The following is a 17,242-nucleotide window of genomic DNA, read 5'->3' as shown; positions in this document are numbered from 1 at the left end:
AATAAAAATTTTGATTAACATCTTTTACACAAAAACAGAAAACGTGCTCAAAATATAGAAGAACAAACTAACTGAAAGAGATACTCGAAAATAAGAATTATAAATATAACTACGGAGTCTTTAGGCGTCCCATTCGCCGTATTCCTACGGAACGGGATCGGGAACAATGTCTTTCTGATTTGAAATAGTTGAATAAGGAATGAGCTACACCAGCCTAGTAAAGACATCACACTATCTCACCGTCACGGAGGTAAAGGTGAGTAGAAAACACAAAAAAGACCAATGGAGCATAATTTATAACAAATTCTTTTATCAATAATAAAATCCTTTACTGTCCACTTATCTCGGTGAGATCCATAAAACAACATATGAAAACAATAACATTATTATCATCATGAAATCATATGAACAGTATAACATAATACTTACCATGCATTTGCATTTCAATCATTAAACAACACATTTTCCTAATTTACCAGCCTATTAGTATCCACGAGGATCCATAGGGGTCCCGCTACCCGTGAACCCTTAACATTTATAACCTGATTCCAGAGCCGTCCCCATACCCCGTCCGGTATGGGCACCAAAACCATGAACCTCAATACCCCGTCCGGTATGAGGGTGAAATGGGCCGTCCCCATACCCCATCCGGTATGGGCGCCAAAACACAGAAGGTCTCCATACCCCGTCCGGTATGAGAGACCACGTTCCCGGTAGAGTTCCCTACGGACCAGGTCCGTTCATCATCTCCCAAGATATCTAGTCAGGCTGTCAACATTATCCATTTATCAATTCACGTAACCTTTTATTCTTTTTTTCCTCAGTCACCATCATCAAATAACACACAAACATGCAAACCAGTAGTTTATGTCAAACAAGACAACACACAACATCGGGTTCTCAGTCATTCAACCCATAATCAATAAAACAGTTATATATGCACACGAAACTATGAAATGAAAACATCAGACATCATACTGCATTTAAAACTGTAAAATAGAACAAACAACAACTGATCGACAAATACACTAGACTCGGGCTCCATTAGCGACCTTAAACAATTTCACACATCTATTGATTCATGAAATACCGTTTTATCATTTATTGAACTTTAATACCGTGATAGGAAATAGGGTGAGGGGTCCTTACTTGTTTCGGGGTCTGAATACGGCTCTACAGTGCGCCTACAGGCTGTCCCTAATTTTCCTGAATTTTTTTCGGAAAACTGAAACGCACTACCGGTACTTGCACGTGTCCCAAAAAAATTCCAAATCAGACCTAGGGCCCCTTTCGACCAATATCGCAATTCCGGCACGGCGGCTTCGCCGTGCTCCGGCGACGGCGCCACCGCAAGCGGCGGCGATTCGCATTGGCTTGGTCGTTTTCGGCCGAATTCGGCCACGCTTGCATCGGTCCCTGCGATAGAACAACCCTAGGGCCCTCGGTGGGCCTAAAAATCACGAAAAACCGAAACTTACCGGCAGCGGTGCTCTCGAGTGCGGCAGCTCCTCCGGTGTGAGTCGCGTTTTGATGTTTGGCTCCGATCAAGCTGTAGAGAAAAGAACGGTGATCACAGTGGTATAAAATTTGCATTAAATGGAGGCCGGGAAGGGCCTCATCGGAGGCAAAAACGAGGGGGGGGGGGCGTGGCGGCGCCGCTGGGTTTCGACTAGGTTTTTCGGCTGTTTGGCTGGTGGTTTGGCTCCAGTTTGGCCATAGACGGACTCAGCATCGAAAAACGAGCAGGGAGGAAAAAATTTACCTCGATCGGCGGTCGAAAACTTCCCCGGTGCGGCGGCGGGTGGCGGTGGCCGACTCCTCCGGCGTCTGGTTCTTCTTCTCCGGCGAGCACTGGCGGCTAGGGTTTCTGTGGTCAGGTGTGGGTGGGGTTATTTATACCCTTTGCCTTTTAATCTCAACTGTCCATCAAGATTAAATATGGATCGTTCGATCGCGATTTAATTGGGATTAAATCTGGGCCGTCCATCGCGATGCAATCTGGACCGTCTGTGCCTGATTGAATCTGGGCTGTCCGTGCGCGTGAATCTGGGCCGTCCGTGTGCGCGGGAACGGATCTGGGCCGTCCGATCGCGCGCACGCGGATCGCCCACGTGGCCCGTCCCCTGGTCAGCATTTCCTTACCACGCGGTGCGTCCTGGTTGGCCGGGGCTGCTGACTGGGCCGCTGACGTGGCTGCTGACGTGGTGCTGACGTGACACAACTTTTCTAAATTGTATTTTGACCCCCGGTTTCTGATTTTCTTTTTAAAAACACCCATAGAATCTAAATTTTCACTTTTTTTTTTTCAAAATCAATTTCAATTAAATTCAAATAATATTTTTACCCAATTTTATCATTATTATTATTTTTATTTTCATCAAATTAAATTAAATTAAATTAAATAAAAAATCAAATAAAATTTCAATAATTACAAAATAAAATAAATTGAAAAAAAAATAATAATAATAATACACTTGAGGTGTTACATTTTTGTCAACAAGGTTAAATGATATACCAAAAAACTCTAACCCATAAATAAGTAATGAGAAAACTCCAAGTTCTCCAAAGTTTTGTCAGAATTACCATTTGGAAGACACCTTGAACATACACAAAGCACATATCTCCAAATTTTCTTCTTTTATCTACTCTATGGTTGAATTCAAACTTATGTTATGCCCTTGCATCCCATTGTTAGGCTTCCATAGTTGATAAAATTTATTTACTGATATAGTCTTTGAGGATATGAGTTAACCTGCAATTATCTTATTTCAGTTATAGTTTTTTTTCTTGAAGATTTGGAAGTTAGTATAACTTTTATGCGTGAAAGATTCCTTGTATGTGCAACTATGGAGTTGATACTTTCCAAGTCTTTTTTTATATCTGTATTGAAGATGAGTGAACACTGATGTCAAAGAGTAAAATGGAACTAGCTTCGTAAAACCGACAAGACGAGTCATAAAGGAGGTAAAGGCCTCAAGACAAAGAGGATTTCTGTAAAAGGTGAGAATTTTTAATGTTTACTTCTCTCAAGAATCCCTAACAAATAGAAAGTTAAATTGCCCATTTTAGAAGATCACCTGGATGGTACATGCATTAAGTTACATGTAGACACCAAATAGAGCACCCATATTGGAAGAAAGCCACTTTATAGTATCTAATTTCTTTCCCACGGGTTGATATATGCAGTGAAAGAAAAAAAAAACATGTAAAGGACAGACGGACAGACAAAAAGAACAAAAATGGGTAAAGTCACACCAAGCATTCACCAGTCAAAGATAAACAATACCAAGTACTCATATAGCCATACCTATACTAAGGGAGTCAGAATATAAAAGGATCAAGCGAAAATTAGAGCCTCCACAGTCCACACGATGAGGGGAAGATTTGTCATGGGAAGAACAGGATTTCTTGAACTCATGGTCAAATTTAGAAAGGAGTAAAGAATGAGAGGACAAGCCCTAGGAGAGAAGACCTAAAATTGGGAAAATTAAGTGAATGAGAAGATAGGGACCTATTCCCCCTTTTATAAGCCCGCTGCATGATAACCCAAAAACATGACAAATGCTGAAAAATATGGTACTTGATATAAAATCATCACCTGTGGTAAAATAAATTAGACAAACACTGTCTTAGTACTACATCAGGAATGAGTGCTTCTATCAGATTCAGGCCAGATTGTGCACAGAACATTATGCAACACAATCACACACACACACACTAAAATTGTCCACTGAGGACTTGAGCCCAAATTTCAGTCGTGTATTTTTGAGCTTATCATAAATTTCCACAAGTCCAATTTCTAAGAAGTTTCATATTCCCATATTCTAGAATTTAGAAACAAGCTACCCAAAAGGCTTATGCAGCCTAACTTTCACAGCTTCATGGAGAGAAGTAAACAAAACAAAATCAGGAGCTTTTGAGCATATCATCAGTAAAAAAGTACTGCGTGAGAGCAGGAAATGACTTTAATTTTATTTGGTCAAGTACAGAAGACAACTATATTTAAAAATATGTCTGAACTTCATAACATCTAGAGAAGGAAAAAAAAAAAGTAAGGGAGTTTTCCTAATGCATTATGTGTTTTTATTATCTATAAGCTCAAACTTGAAACAAATTCTGTGTTGAATGCATCTCAGAACAAATACACATCAAATATCATCAATCAGCTGTCCAAGGACATGAAGAACTGAAGCATCAGCATACCCAAAATATAACCCCATCACATTACTTCTGCAATTCTATTATATTTTGGGTATGCTGATGCTTTAGTTCTTCATATAAGAGAGCAAATGATTATACCAATAGCATGTAACTCAATGGCATGAATCTCTTTTAGTGAAACTATCGGCAGCAACACATAAAATTGGTTTAACACACCCATCTTTCAAGCATTCTTAAATTAGTCTTCTATTATTCCACCATAACACCAATTCATATTTAATTATACCCGAGCATGCAAATATTTGGTTGCTTTTGTCAACCAGCAACTACTAAACCTTGAAAGAATCATTACTTCTGAAAGAAATCAATCTTTCTATACCTGTTAGACCAAGCTGAGTGCCGCCACCACTTCAACAACAGAGCATTGTGCTATACTTCAAACTTGATTGATTTAGTAGTTGAAAAACAATCATGTCCAAAAGATTCAGCAGTGTATGAATCAATTAGCTTTCTGACATCAGGTGAAAAAATTCTCACAAGACAGAGAACAAAAAACTGCCCGATCGATATGCTTGCTAAAGAATAAAAACCTAACCCACTATGAAGTCACGTAAAATAGAAAGAGATATCAAGGCTGATATGCATCTTTTCCAAGATGACCTGAAACTCTAGAAAAAGAATTTGCCAGCAGGAATACCTATTTGTATGGAATCAATCTTCCCATCATTTAAGTATCATTCACAAACCACGAATCATTCCCTATATTCACCACAAGCATGGAAATAGAAACCATAGGTTACTGCAACTCTTTCTCAGTGCAGATCATTTCTAGTATTTATGAACTCGGACCAGAGCTCCTCCAAAGCAATGAAGATACTGGATCTTGCCTGTTGAGGTTTTCCTATCAATCAAACATCTGCAAGGAAAATAAATCCCAAATTAACTCTGCAAAAAATTGTAGAAAGATTGGGTTATGGGGTAACTGAAAGCATGTGAAGGTGCCTATTGCAGCTAAATTCAAAAATCAAATTGCTACAGAAACCCCATGGAATTGTTTTACACAATTCCCTTCAAAAATATTGTCAACTACGTAGCAACTAAAAATTCCATGAAAATTATTTAAAGAAATGATGCTTCAAAAGCATCGCTTGTCTCCTTAAACGGCCAATCAACATTTGTAATATAAGGAATCATACAAATCTGCTTGATGTTTAGGTCTCATTGGATAGTTTGTTCAGCTCAAAATGATCTGGAAAACAATATCCTCCAAAATTGAAAAATAAAAAAATAAAATAGCAACTAACAATATAGCTTAGCTCATAATGACAAGAAAACTGGAATCTAAATCTGTTGAACAATATTATGTATATCATCAACTTTCTCTTCCCTATTCTCATTTGCAGTCATGCCTCATGCAACACTTGCAGATGGTTCAATCTCATTACTAAAACTGTGTTGCTACACTAATTAACTTCCAGATCCAACTTACTTTCCTGTGAATTCAATCTTAAATTAAATCACGCATAAAAAGAAAGAATACTATGTACAATGTGATGCTAGGATAAAGAAGGAAAATACTTCTGATATTTTCTTCTATATTTGTTCCTGGCTATATGCCTCCTATTTATATTGGCTGCTTTCTCTGAAAAAATTGATCTAGAAAACACTTTGTTTATGCAACCAAAGGGTTCAACTCGACTTCGATACAGTCACAGCCTGGTTTACAATCACAAGATAGGGTTTTGATTCTATTTGCAATATAGGACTAGGGTTTCCATATGTCACGCAGCAAGGACGAATAGATAGAAGCTAAAATTCCACAAGTGTGATGAAAAGGGAAACTTCAGCATATGGCAAACTGGGATACCAGCTCTAATGGTACAGCAGAGGGACCAAACCCAAAAAAGATGGATAAGGATGACTGAAAGGAGAACAACAGATTTCTTTTAGCATAAGTTGTATATGCTTGGGGCATTCGATTAACCAGACTGAGACCAAATGGCAAGGGGTTTGTAGGCGAAACTTAAAATCTGTTCATGGCAAAGAACATGACTAACAAAATTTTTACAAAAGAGAGATTTTGATACATCTGATTGACCGCATAACCTTGTTACATAAGAAAGTTAACAATTTGGTGACTTCAAGATAAGGAAATCATATTTTTTTGTATCCTGCCGCCTTCTATCATCTCATCACTAGAGTGATTTATGAGAAAGAAATCTTATCTAATAAGGAGGTGGTTGCAGTCCCCTAAGCTCTCAATGAATGAAGAAAAATTTTGAAGCAGAAAGTTCCCAATCAAAATGATCAGTGACAAATACAGATTGTGGACAAGGTAGATCTTGAGTTAAAGGTGCAGAAGGGGAAAGTCCAAAGAAGTTCCAAGTTGAAAGGTAAGAAGGGGCATGCTTTAAGTGCCCTCAAAAGGGCTAACTATAAGAAAGATTGTTCTCTGTTGAAGAAAATAATGAACAGAAGGAGAACTACAAGTTCTACGAGTGTGTCCTCAGACATGAGACGAAAAGACAATGGTGGTTTCTGCAAGTAATAGTGTTTATCTTTCTCCCTGGACGTTAAGTTCAGCTTGTTTGTCTCACTATATAGTAAAAGAGATTGATCTAATACTTACAAACAGTGTGATACTTGCAGTATTGAGCCAGGTGATAACTGTTAACGCAAGGCGATTGGTATAAGGGGAATCAAAATTAAAATGTTAGATGAGGTGATCAAAATCTTGAAAAATGTCAACATTGGCCGGGAATTGAGAAAAATTTGATTTCCCTGGGCTATTTAGAAAAGACTGGGCTCTTTAGAATGACTTTGTATGGTTTTTTTTGTGTAGATCCTGTAAATGGAATCCTAAAGATTACCAAAGGTCTCGTGGTTGTAATGAAAGGGGAATCAAGTAGAAAATAATTTGTACAAGTTGGTTGGTACTACGGTTATACTTGATACTTCAATTGTATCATTAGGATCTGACACTGATGACTACTCTCTGACATATGGATCATATTGGCAAGCAAGACATGGTGGAACTTCACAAAAGAAAGCTGCTGAAGGGGTTAATTGTTTTTGTCCGTTTAATTTGAGAACACTAGATCCTTAGGAAACAAAAAGGGATGAGCTTCGCATCTTCTCCAGCCAAGATATCAGCAAAGGGTATGGACAAGTAGAGATTGGATTATTTTATGCTTAGACTAATGAGCGGTCTAAGTTGGATTTCCAAGTCAACAAAATGCATCTTTGTCAGTTACCATAAGGGACTTGAAGGTTGAAAGTCACAGATTGTCGGATCTGAAGGCAGAGAAAATGACTGTCAGTAGAGATGTAGTCTTTAATAAGAGAACAATGCTAAAGAAACATCCAGCTTTATTCTTTCTGATGTACAAGGTTACAAGGGAGAGAGGGAGCTCAGGAACTTAGAAAATCAAAATCGATCAACAAATCAGTCAAAAAATGATGGCAGTAGTGATACCCAATTCTCGTAGTGAGCAACTAGAAGACCCAATTTTACAACATTTTCATCAACAGACCTAAAAGCATTTATAATGCTCCTATGATCTATGGGTTTGAGAATGTAACATTTGATGCACCATTAACTAGTTGTGAAGAACCTTGTTCATTTAAGGAAGCAATTTCTGGTCTAGAGAAAGATTAGTGGAAAGAAGTTATGGTTCATTAGGCGTCCAATGACATTTTCTTTCTTGGAACTTAAAATACATTTGTCAGGAACAATAGTGTTGTACTCTTATTTCCAAACTTAAAATATTTTTTTTTGAAATAAAATTTCCAAGCTTAAAATAATATGTCCTATATATATAAGTTCTAGGGATAAGAGAAGGAAAAGTACAATTAATTACAAAGAGTATATTTTACTTTAATACCTTTTAACCTATTTTAACCCTATTTATACATAAAGTAGATTCTTTAATATTCCCCCTCAAGTTGGGATGGATGTTATTCATCACCCACTTGTAAATGATAATCTGGAATGTTGGACTATTAAAGCCTTTAGTCAACATAACTGTAAGTTGTAACTTGGTTGGCATATGAGGTGTACATATCAAACTATTATCCTTAATAAAATGCCAATCAACTTCAATGTACTTTGTTCTATTATCTATAGAGGATTGTAAGAATACTTATCGCCGATTGTTGTCACAGTAAAGGCGCACTGGGTTATCCCACTTGACTCTTAAATCTTCTAAGAATCTTTCAACCATAGTAACTCACATACCATTTATACCATTACTCAGAATTTTGATCTACAGTAACCTGAAGTAGATCTTTCTATCCATCACTGATCCTGCATAGTATCAGTGTAAACTTCAAGGATCAACCTATCATTCCTTTTAAACATCAAGGATTTAAATTTTGAGAAAAGAAGAAATGTTATCTCAAAGTGAGGTAACATCCCTAATCAGTGTCGAACAATGCAGGAGGGGGAATATACTACAACTCCGCACGACTAACAACTCAATAATGGTAATCAAAGGCTCCAAACCATGTCAACAAGGAAAAGAGTCAAGTAACAATTAGAACCTAGAAGGGAATAAGGATGATTTGTGGTGTACCTTCGGACACATTAAGGAAAAATGCTAGAAATTTCACAAAAAGCCCACTACATCAGGTAAAGAATGGGGGTACGAGAACTCCCCATAGAAGCCTTACGGACAGGTCCATGCGCTTAATTAACAGGAAGAAGAGAAACACACTTAGCGAATTCAAGGTCGAAATTGAACGATTTATAGTAGACTTGAGGACGTAAAGAAGCCCACAGGTAAAAGCCTGTTAGCACATTCAGGTATGTGAGAATCACATAGTTTAAATATCTAAGATACACCATTTGATAAATCATGGATTATAGACTCAAGTGACGATATGATCAATTCCTTAAAACACTTTTTGACATATTCACCATGCTCAAGTAGTAGGAAAATTGTTAACGTAGATAAGTCTCTAAACACCATTGCTGGAACGGGCACCATCAAAATTAGCCCTAATCTAGTTCTTAAAAATGTGCTACATGTTCCTAAATTTTGTATTAATCTTGTGTCAGTCATTAAATTAACTAAGAACCTGAACTGTAAAATAATCTTTTTTCCTTCTCATTATGATTTTCAGGACCAAAACTCAATGAAAGATGATTGGATATGCTGAAATCAGGAACAGATTATACTATTTGGATGCACTTGAGTTCTCTCCATACCACAACTATAGACTCTACCACCGAGCTATGGCTCTACCACAAACGACTTGGTCATCATTCCTTTTTCATTTTGAATATCATGTTTCTTTTTTTTTCTATTAAAGACTTTATTAATAAAAATTTATATTACAATATATGCGAGTTTGTTAAACATAAATACATAATATTTTCCAGTAACAACAAAAGAAGAAGGCTTCCTTTTTCATTAATCTATATTGATATTTGAGGACCTGCCCACACTCCTAATATATCTGAAATATGATGATTTATGTTGTTCATTAATGATTGTACAAGAGTCACATGGCTCTTCTTACTTAAAATAAAATCTGATGTGGTCACATAATATCTCAATTTTGCAAAATGATCAAAATCTAGTTTGAAACTCATATAAAAAAATTCCACACTTATAATGCAAAGGACTTTTTTAATCATACTCTTATCTTTCTTTTTAAAACAAGAATCAATTATTCATTAATCATCATGTGTTCATATTCCATAATGGTGGCAGAATGAAAGAATAGTTGCATTCTTGCTATTACCCAATCCTTCTTATTGTATAACCATGTTCCTTACTGCTACATGGTTATCCTCTAGTGTCCTAGATTTTAAAAACCCTTTGAAAACCCTCTTCAAATTTTACCCAAAAATCAGTATCACAAACCATCTACTTCCTTAGATATTTGAGTGTGTAACATTTGTTCATATTCATACCCACTAGAGAAGAAAACTTGATCCCAAAACTTTAAAATGTGTGCTGTAGGGTGCTCTTCTTCTCAAAAGTGATACAAGTGCTATCATTTGCCTAGAAATTTTTTTTATATGTTTGCAATATTACTTTAGATGAAACAAAATCCTATTTTACCTAACCTTATTTTCAAGGAGAATGTGTGTTAGAAGTTAAGGGTACAAATCTCAGAGTCGACTTCAACTTTCCACAATTACCAACCACACCAACTTCGCAACCTACAACCACCAAAAGAAAATCCTAATACTCAGCCTATCCAAGAAACCTTTATGACTCGAGATTAACTTAGGTATATTTAAGGATGAAAAATCCAGGTCTTGAGTTAAGGTAAGTTCAAGCATCACAAACAAGTTATGGAACCAAGTTAAGTCCTAAAAACCTTACACAACCTGATATTGATATACCGATTGTAATCTGTAAAGGAACCAAGGAATGCACTAAGCATCAACTATATCTAATTTCATAGTTTGTGTCATTTTGACGAGTGTTCACAATCCTTCAAGAATTTTCTTATTAGTCTTAATATTGTATCTATTTCTAACATTGTATCCAAGGCATTATCCTATGAGAAACGGAAAAATACCATGATCGCTGAAATGCAAGTACTAGAAAAGAACTAGACATGGGAGATAGTAGACTTTACCAAAGGAAAAAAGTTCATGGGGATGTAAGTATTCACCATAAAATCCAGGGTACATAGAACAATTGAAAGGTAAAAAGCAAGCTGATTGGTCAAATTTTATACCCAAATCTACGGGATAGATTATCAAGAGACATTCGCACTAGTTGCAAAAATGAATATAGTGCAAGTTCTACAATCTCTAGCTGCCCACTTCAAGTGACAATTACAATAATTTGATATTTAAAAATCATTCCTACATAGAGAATTAAAGAAGAGATCTACATGGAAGTTCCTTTATATTTAAAAAAAAAACGAAAGATCTAAATGAAAATTCCACTAAGATTTGCTAAAGAAATGAGTACAAACAAAGTGTATAAATTGAAGAAAGCACATTATGAACTCAAGCAGTCACCTAGAGTGTGGTTTGGTAGATTTAGCAAAGTAATGTTGGGCACGGAAAACAAACAAAAATAGAGTCACCTTACTTATCAAGCACTCAGATTCGGGGATATTTACTGCTCTCTTAGTATATGTTGATGATATTATTGTGACATGAGTATTTCAAAAAAATATATATTATTATAATAGGGACGATGAAGAAGAAAAACTAAGACTCAAGCATTGTCTGGCCAAGAAGTTTGAAATCAAAGAATTCATAAATCAGAAGTACTTCCTGGGAATTGAAATAGCTCATTCAAAATCACGAATCTCCATCTCATAGCAGAAATACATAAATGATTTGTTGAAAGAAACAAGTAAACTACCATGTAAACCAGCTAGTACACCTATTGACCCTAATCATAAGTTGAGATCTATAAAAATGATACAAAAATAGATACGGGGATGTATCAGAGACTAGTTGGTAGGCTATTTTCTTTGTGGGCATGGGGTTTGAAGCCTTTAATTACCATTACTAAGTTGTTAATAGTGCGGGGTTCTAGCATAACTCATCTCTTGCTTTCTTTGGAACTGACCAAGAATATTACCTCATTCAGATATGGCATCTCTTCTTTTTTTAGGATCTAAATTCTTACCTAATTATATTCTTCATTGAGTCTTGTCATCCATTGATATGCTCTGTCTTTCTCCACCATCTTCAGGGTAGCAACATCTTTGCTGCTTTCTATAGTGAAGCAACAATATTGATCAAGCTCCTGCCACAAGTTTTTCAATAGGTTGACATACTCTGTGACCAATTTATTTTCTTATTTTGCTGACCAAGTTTTAATTTTTTTAGATCATATATTAGCACTGCATATTTTACCTTGAAATAGCTTTCTCTAATTAAATCTAATACTTCTTTCGTGTTGGGTAAGAACATAACAGTATTGCTTATCTCTAATGTCATTGAGTTTCAGAACCAAACCATTATTACTGAATCCTTTTCATCCCATGCATCAAAATTTGAATCTCTGATTTTGGTCCAGTGCCCAGAATGTAATTGATTTTTCCTTTTCTTTTTAGAATGTTCTGAATCAGTTGTGAGCAATTCAAGTAGTTCTTCCCATTGAAAATATAAGCAGCATTTATTGACTGGAATTCTCCATTAATTTGTGCAGAATTTTTGCATGAAAATATATGCCAGTGATTTGAGACATAGCCTCCGATTTAGGTTTTAGAGCAATTAAATAAAGCTAAAAATAAGGGTTTTACCAGTTGAACAGTGATTGTGTGACAAGGGCACCGCTGGAGGTATAGATAGCTAGGAGATGGCAGCACCTAGACGCCGCTGTAGGTGGTTGGTCATGCGACTGCTTGTGCGTAGCTGCTGGTGGCAGTGTCTCTGCTGGTGCATAGCTAGTGGTGGTGGCGGCCGGACTTCATTTGATGGTTGATTAACTAGTTTCGGCCTATTAAGGCCCGTAGTGGCTGGTCTAGTAGCCGGCTATGAAGATTGACCCTTTTTAGAGTTTTCTTATTTCAGTAGTAAAGGCCGAAAAAAAGTTTGTAACAGAGTTTAATATTTTTTAAACTAAAACTCTGATACCATATTAGCAAAGATTATTTTGTGTTTTCATTAAATAATACGTCTCTATACATACAAACTCTAGGAATAAAAAAAAGGGAATGTAGAATTAATTACAAATGGTGTTTTTTACTTTAATATCCTTTCACCTAATATACCTCTATTTATACGTAAAGTAAATTCTTTAACAATATTATCTTTCTTGAAAAACTAGTAATACATCAACTTATTTCTTTAGGAATTTATAATTTTTTTGAAGTATTTTAGGAATTTACAATTTAAGAACCAGTTTAATGGTTACTTTCTTCGCCCAAATAAAAAATTCTTCTAGATTACAAGAGGACCCACAATCAGCAAGTAGAAAATAGACAATTATCAGTGGAGATAGTTTGTGTTGAACTCTATACTTCCTTTGGATTAGGCTTAGATGTCTTTTACTCAACTTTTGAGTTATTTAAATAAATTTATCTGAACTCTTGACTAATTAACATAGCAATTGTAGTTATATACTGAAAAACCATGAAGAACTAAATCATGGTTATCAGGTCCTAGATTTTAGGAAAGAAGTTAACCGACTCTTCCATTCATTTGTAACTAGATTTCAGAAACAAACAGATTGGCATAATTTCTTTAAAAGTTCATAGGAAATCTAACTTAAAATATTGAAGAGTTCTCCACAAAAAGCCCTAAACCCTAATTCAACATATATCATATTTAAGAAACTCCGCAAAACAAGCTGCCCACTTGCTTCGAGATTTCGGCCCCAGTCAACCCTTAACCTGATCCCGGACTAGGGATTGTGACATCTAGACCTAGTCAAGATAAGTTACATTACAGCAAAGTTCATCCTCACAAAAGACAGAATGGGCAGATTGGTGCACAAGGGGAAAGGGAGCATACATAATAATGCTCTAGACCATCCATGATTGGTATCATCAGGAAGTGATGGATAAGGATCCAACAAACAGAATAACAACTAACTCGAAAGAAAAAGCAGCACATTAAATTTTCAAGTTAATGTTCTTAGGCAGTCACTTGATCATATCTAGAGAAGAGCTCTTACTTGATCGATATCGTGTTATGGGTATCTCTTTAAGTTCACGTCTAATACATAGATATTCACCAAGCAAGGCCATCACTGCTAGCCCAGTGCCATTCACAACCCACCATGTGATTGAAGAAGGCCAACCTCCGTATACGATGCATATAAAGAGATGAATAATATAAACAGTGGCAGAGAAATCTAGGCATTTCTTGGCCCGCTCAATCAAATAAAGCATATATCCAGCTCTGCAAAACCCCAAAATAATGGTATAAATTTCAACATAGCAAGTTGTCCTAAATTACATAAAGAAGTTTTCTTAAATCAACAAGCATTCATTTAATGATAAATTTAACATATGAAACTGGAATACGAAATAAACAAAGTCAAACAATCATGAATCTCCCCATACATAGAGGATCACCCTTGAGGCCTGCCTGCCACCTGAAGATATTAGTACTTTGATATTCTTGTGTTTTCATCTTAAATTCATGTTCGAATTGCCCAAAATCTCAGTTATCAGAAGCAGCCAGTCAAAAGTGAAATACAGAGTTTCAGGCCTCTCAGTAAGACAGATAAAAAAAAACTTCCTAATAGAAGAGGATGAAATGTGAAAAAAAGGCCATGATCCATCCATTAGTTTCAGTCAGTCGAACGAGTTAACTTTGCTAGCTTGTAGAATCATAAGATTGATAGTTCAGCAATGGACACAATGAGTATCCACTTTAAGGAATTAACCAATTTTAGCCAACTCCAATCACCAAACTGCCAACAGAAACAGGGTTCAATAAGGTGGAAAAAGATCAGATAAAGGCAAAAAAAATGATTTTGATCAGAGGGTGTAAAAATTTCCCAGTTGGCTAAGAGTAGAAAAAAAAAATTCCTCTCTCTAATAAACCAAAAAATAACAGAAAACAGAACAAGGCAAAGCCTATTATATCTTAAACAACAACTAAGTAATTGAACTATAAGCACAGGAAAATCCAACAACATGACTTCAACATTTTGACTTCTCGACCCTTCTACATGCCTATGCATACCATGTAGTCCTAAGATTTTCTGCAGCCAGAAAAATAAAAACAAGACCAACTTTTTGCAGAAGCCACCAATATACAGAATATCACGAATTCAAAACAAAGTAAATGAGTACAAACCAAAGGGCCAACAGTAAGGAAGCCTTAGAATTTTAAAAGAAGGATGGAAAGATGTCTTACCCTGCAAAACTGCTGAGCAGAAATGAAGCAATTACGCACCACCCAGTAACCGTAGATGCAGTAAGAGTCACATAGTCAAAGAAATACACAAGACTCATTCGAGAAACCCGGGTCCCGACAAGAACCATCAAGAATACTCCAAGTGTAACATAGTATAAGCACTGAAGACAAACAATCTGAGCAACAATAAGCCAAGGATCCCATACAACTGCACCATAGAACATGGCTCCAACCGCCTCCTCTAAAGTACAGTAACTCCTTCAACGCCCAGATCAACAAAATTCCACAGAATGAGAATCTACTTCTTTAAAGTCACTTCCCAATTCCTCATAAAACAAACAAATTCCTTGGAATCCAGGTCCCAAATCCTCCTCTAAAAGAAACTAACTCCTTCTCAAAACCTAGTGACAACCCAATTTCCTCAAACCCAGCTCTTGAATCCTGACAGATGGACCAATTTCCATAAATTCAATTTGCAACTCCCCGGAGCATGCCAAATTTTCGAACTCAGTTTCTAAAATTTCTTCCCAGTTTTTCCAAAATCAAAGTCGATCACAACCCAGTTTAGGACGATGTCTTTTGTCTCCAATCAAAACGTATTTGGATCTGAGAAAATTAAAAAAAAAAATTAATGAGAAGCAATCAAAGCGAAAGAAGGAAAATTGAGAAGAAATCTGGAAATAGACAGGCAATTAGAAGAATAAACTAAAGACTGTTTCTTGGGTATAAAAAAATCAATCTCTGCATGAATTATTATTATTGTTGAGGAGTTTGTTGATTAAGTTTGAGTACATCCATATAAACCAATATATATACCCATACGATACAGACAAAAAGAGAAGAAGACTAACCGCTGCGATCAACGACGAGAGACCCTAGAAGACTGCCTTCTGCAGGGAGAGAGGAAGTGGATTCGCCGGCAGGAAGAGAAAAGGAGAATCGGAGTCACCTGAAATTTTCATCCTCCAGAAATTATTATAAAAATAAAAAATGAAAATTGTGAATTTTTTTAAAAGGTGAAATCAAATGCTACAGCACTACTTATTAAATTTAATTTTCAATACTACTTTCCTTTTTTGTAATTTTTTTTTTTTTTTTTTTTTAAATGTACTCGGGAAGTAATAGTATTAGATTTTTGTAAGGTAGAGCAAGTTCTGGCCCCCCCAAGGGAAAGTGGACCACTGAAAACAGAGGAGTTAATTAATTTGGACTGGGTATTTAAGTAAAGTTTTAAAATGGGTTTGGACACCGGGCCTAAAATTAGAATGTTAATTCAATTAATATGATGAATTTAATTAAAAATATTTAATAAATAATGCAAAAATTACACAGATTAACTAATACGTAATTTAATGGAATGAACCCTAACTCAATCCACTAACTTCGTCTACAAAATTTAACCCAGCTAACTACGATTCAAATCGAGAAGTGGCCGCAGATTAGGGAGGATCCAAAATCGAGCTGTGAAGGGATTCCGGTACCTTTTTCTGACCGAACCTTGGGTAAGTGTTCTGACAACCTAACCCCGAAGCCATATATTGGGATTTGATTGATAAATGGATAAATTTGATGCTTGGAAGGTGCAAGTTCGTACAGGGAAGAGGAGGTCCGAACCGATGTGGGCTTTCCGGGCGTGTTTTATTGACAAAATTCCCTAATTTTCTACTAGTGTTGTTGTACAGCTTATACAGGTTTTGCTGGCTCGAGTTTTTTCGGTTTATACGCTCTGCAATCTGCTTGTGTGCGAGTGAGTGGGAAACTATAAATGATATTTGTATTATGTTCAATGTGTATATGTAATATAAAACCTGTGCGTGTCTGTAAGTATGTATATAAACATATATAGGATCTAGTGTATGCTTGGATGAAAATATATATTTATAAGAGAAAGAAAATAAATTTTAGGGATGGTAATGAAAATGGATAACTAAGTGAATGATGTAATTGAATCAGGTAATGTTTGGCATGTTGGATTTTGGAGAAATATACATATCAAATTAAGATGGGTTTAGAAATCTAATACCCACTCTCAAGTATATTGAAAGAGAGGAAGTAATAGTTTGGGCAAAGAAAGGCTCACGGTATAATGCAATGTGTGATCCGTCTCGTATGATATCCGAATATATTGTACTTGTTCTGTGATTTGATATACTTATTATTCGATGTGCGAGAGATTTGTGTACCCGTCTAATTTGGTACATTTATATGATATTTTGTGCTTATTGTATGATCTGACTTATACATATAAAAAAAAAATGTGATGTAAATAAAAATTTATTAATT

At 36.0% G+C, this 17,242-nt stretch overlaps 1 protein-coding gene and 1 long non-coding RNA gene across 3 annotated transcripts; one reads left to right on the top strand and one right to left on the bottom strand.

Annotated features, from left to right (window-relative positions):
* Window positions 1–4,585: 4,585 nt before the first annotated feature.
* LOC148266064 (structural molecules protein) lies at window positions 4,586–16,637 on the bottom strand. Of its 2 annotated transcripts, XM_088220712.1 has the most exons (5): window positions 16,441–16,637; window positions 15,811–15,908; window positions 14,960–15,565; window positions 13,767–13,993; window positions 4,586–5,077 (listed from the first exon to the last, which is right to left on the bottom strand). In XM_088220712.1, the coding sequence occupies exons 3-5, from the start codon at window positions 15,181–15,183 to the stop codon at window positions 5,070–5,072; spliced, it is 459 nt and encodes a 152-aa protein (XP_088076838.1). In that variant the 5' UTR covers window positions 15,184–15,565; window positions 15,811–15,908; window positions 16,441–16,637; the 3' UTR covers window positions 4,586–5,069. The 2 variants fall into 2 exon arrangements, with proteins under 2 accessions (XP_088076838.1, XP_088076837.1); XM_088220711.1 differs by lacking the exon at window positions 16,441–16,637 and having other exon boundaries at window positions 15,811–15,980.
* On the top strand, window positions 15,989–17,126 carry LOC148266063 (uncharacterized). Its single transcript, XR_015819407.1, has 2 exons — window positions 15,989–16,461; window positions 16,642–17,126. It is a non-coding gene; the product is annotated as an uncharacterized LOC148266063 (long non-coding RNA).
* Window positions 17,127–17,242: the final 116 nt, after the last annotated feature.

The sequence above is a fragment of the Carica papaya genome, chromosome 5, assembly GCF_054855325.1.
Source record: "Carica papaya isolate Zhongbai chromosome 5, ASM5485532v1, whole genome shotgun sequence".
NCBI lineage: Eukaryota > Viridiplantae > Streptophyta > Magnoliopsida > Brassicales > Caricaceae > Carica > Carica papaya.
Note: the sequence above shows the minus strand (reverse complement) of the source record. Positions and strands in the feature narration are given on the sequence as shown.

Bases quoted from the DNA above. Each gene is read 5' to 3' on its own strand.
- LOC148266064 (XM_088220712.1), bottom strand. From the start codon at position 15,183: ATGTTCTATGGTGCAGTTGTATGGGATCCTTGGCTTATTGTTGCTCAG. The intron at 13,994-14,959 runs GTAAGACATCTT...GGGGTTTTGCAG, and splicing joins CTGCTCAGCAGTTTTGCAGG to AGCTGGATATATGCTTTATT.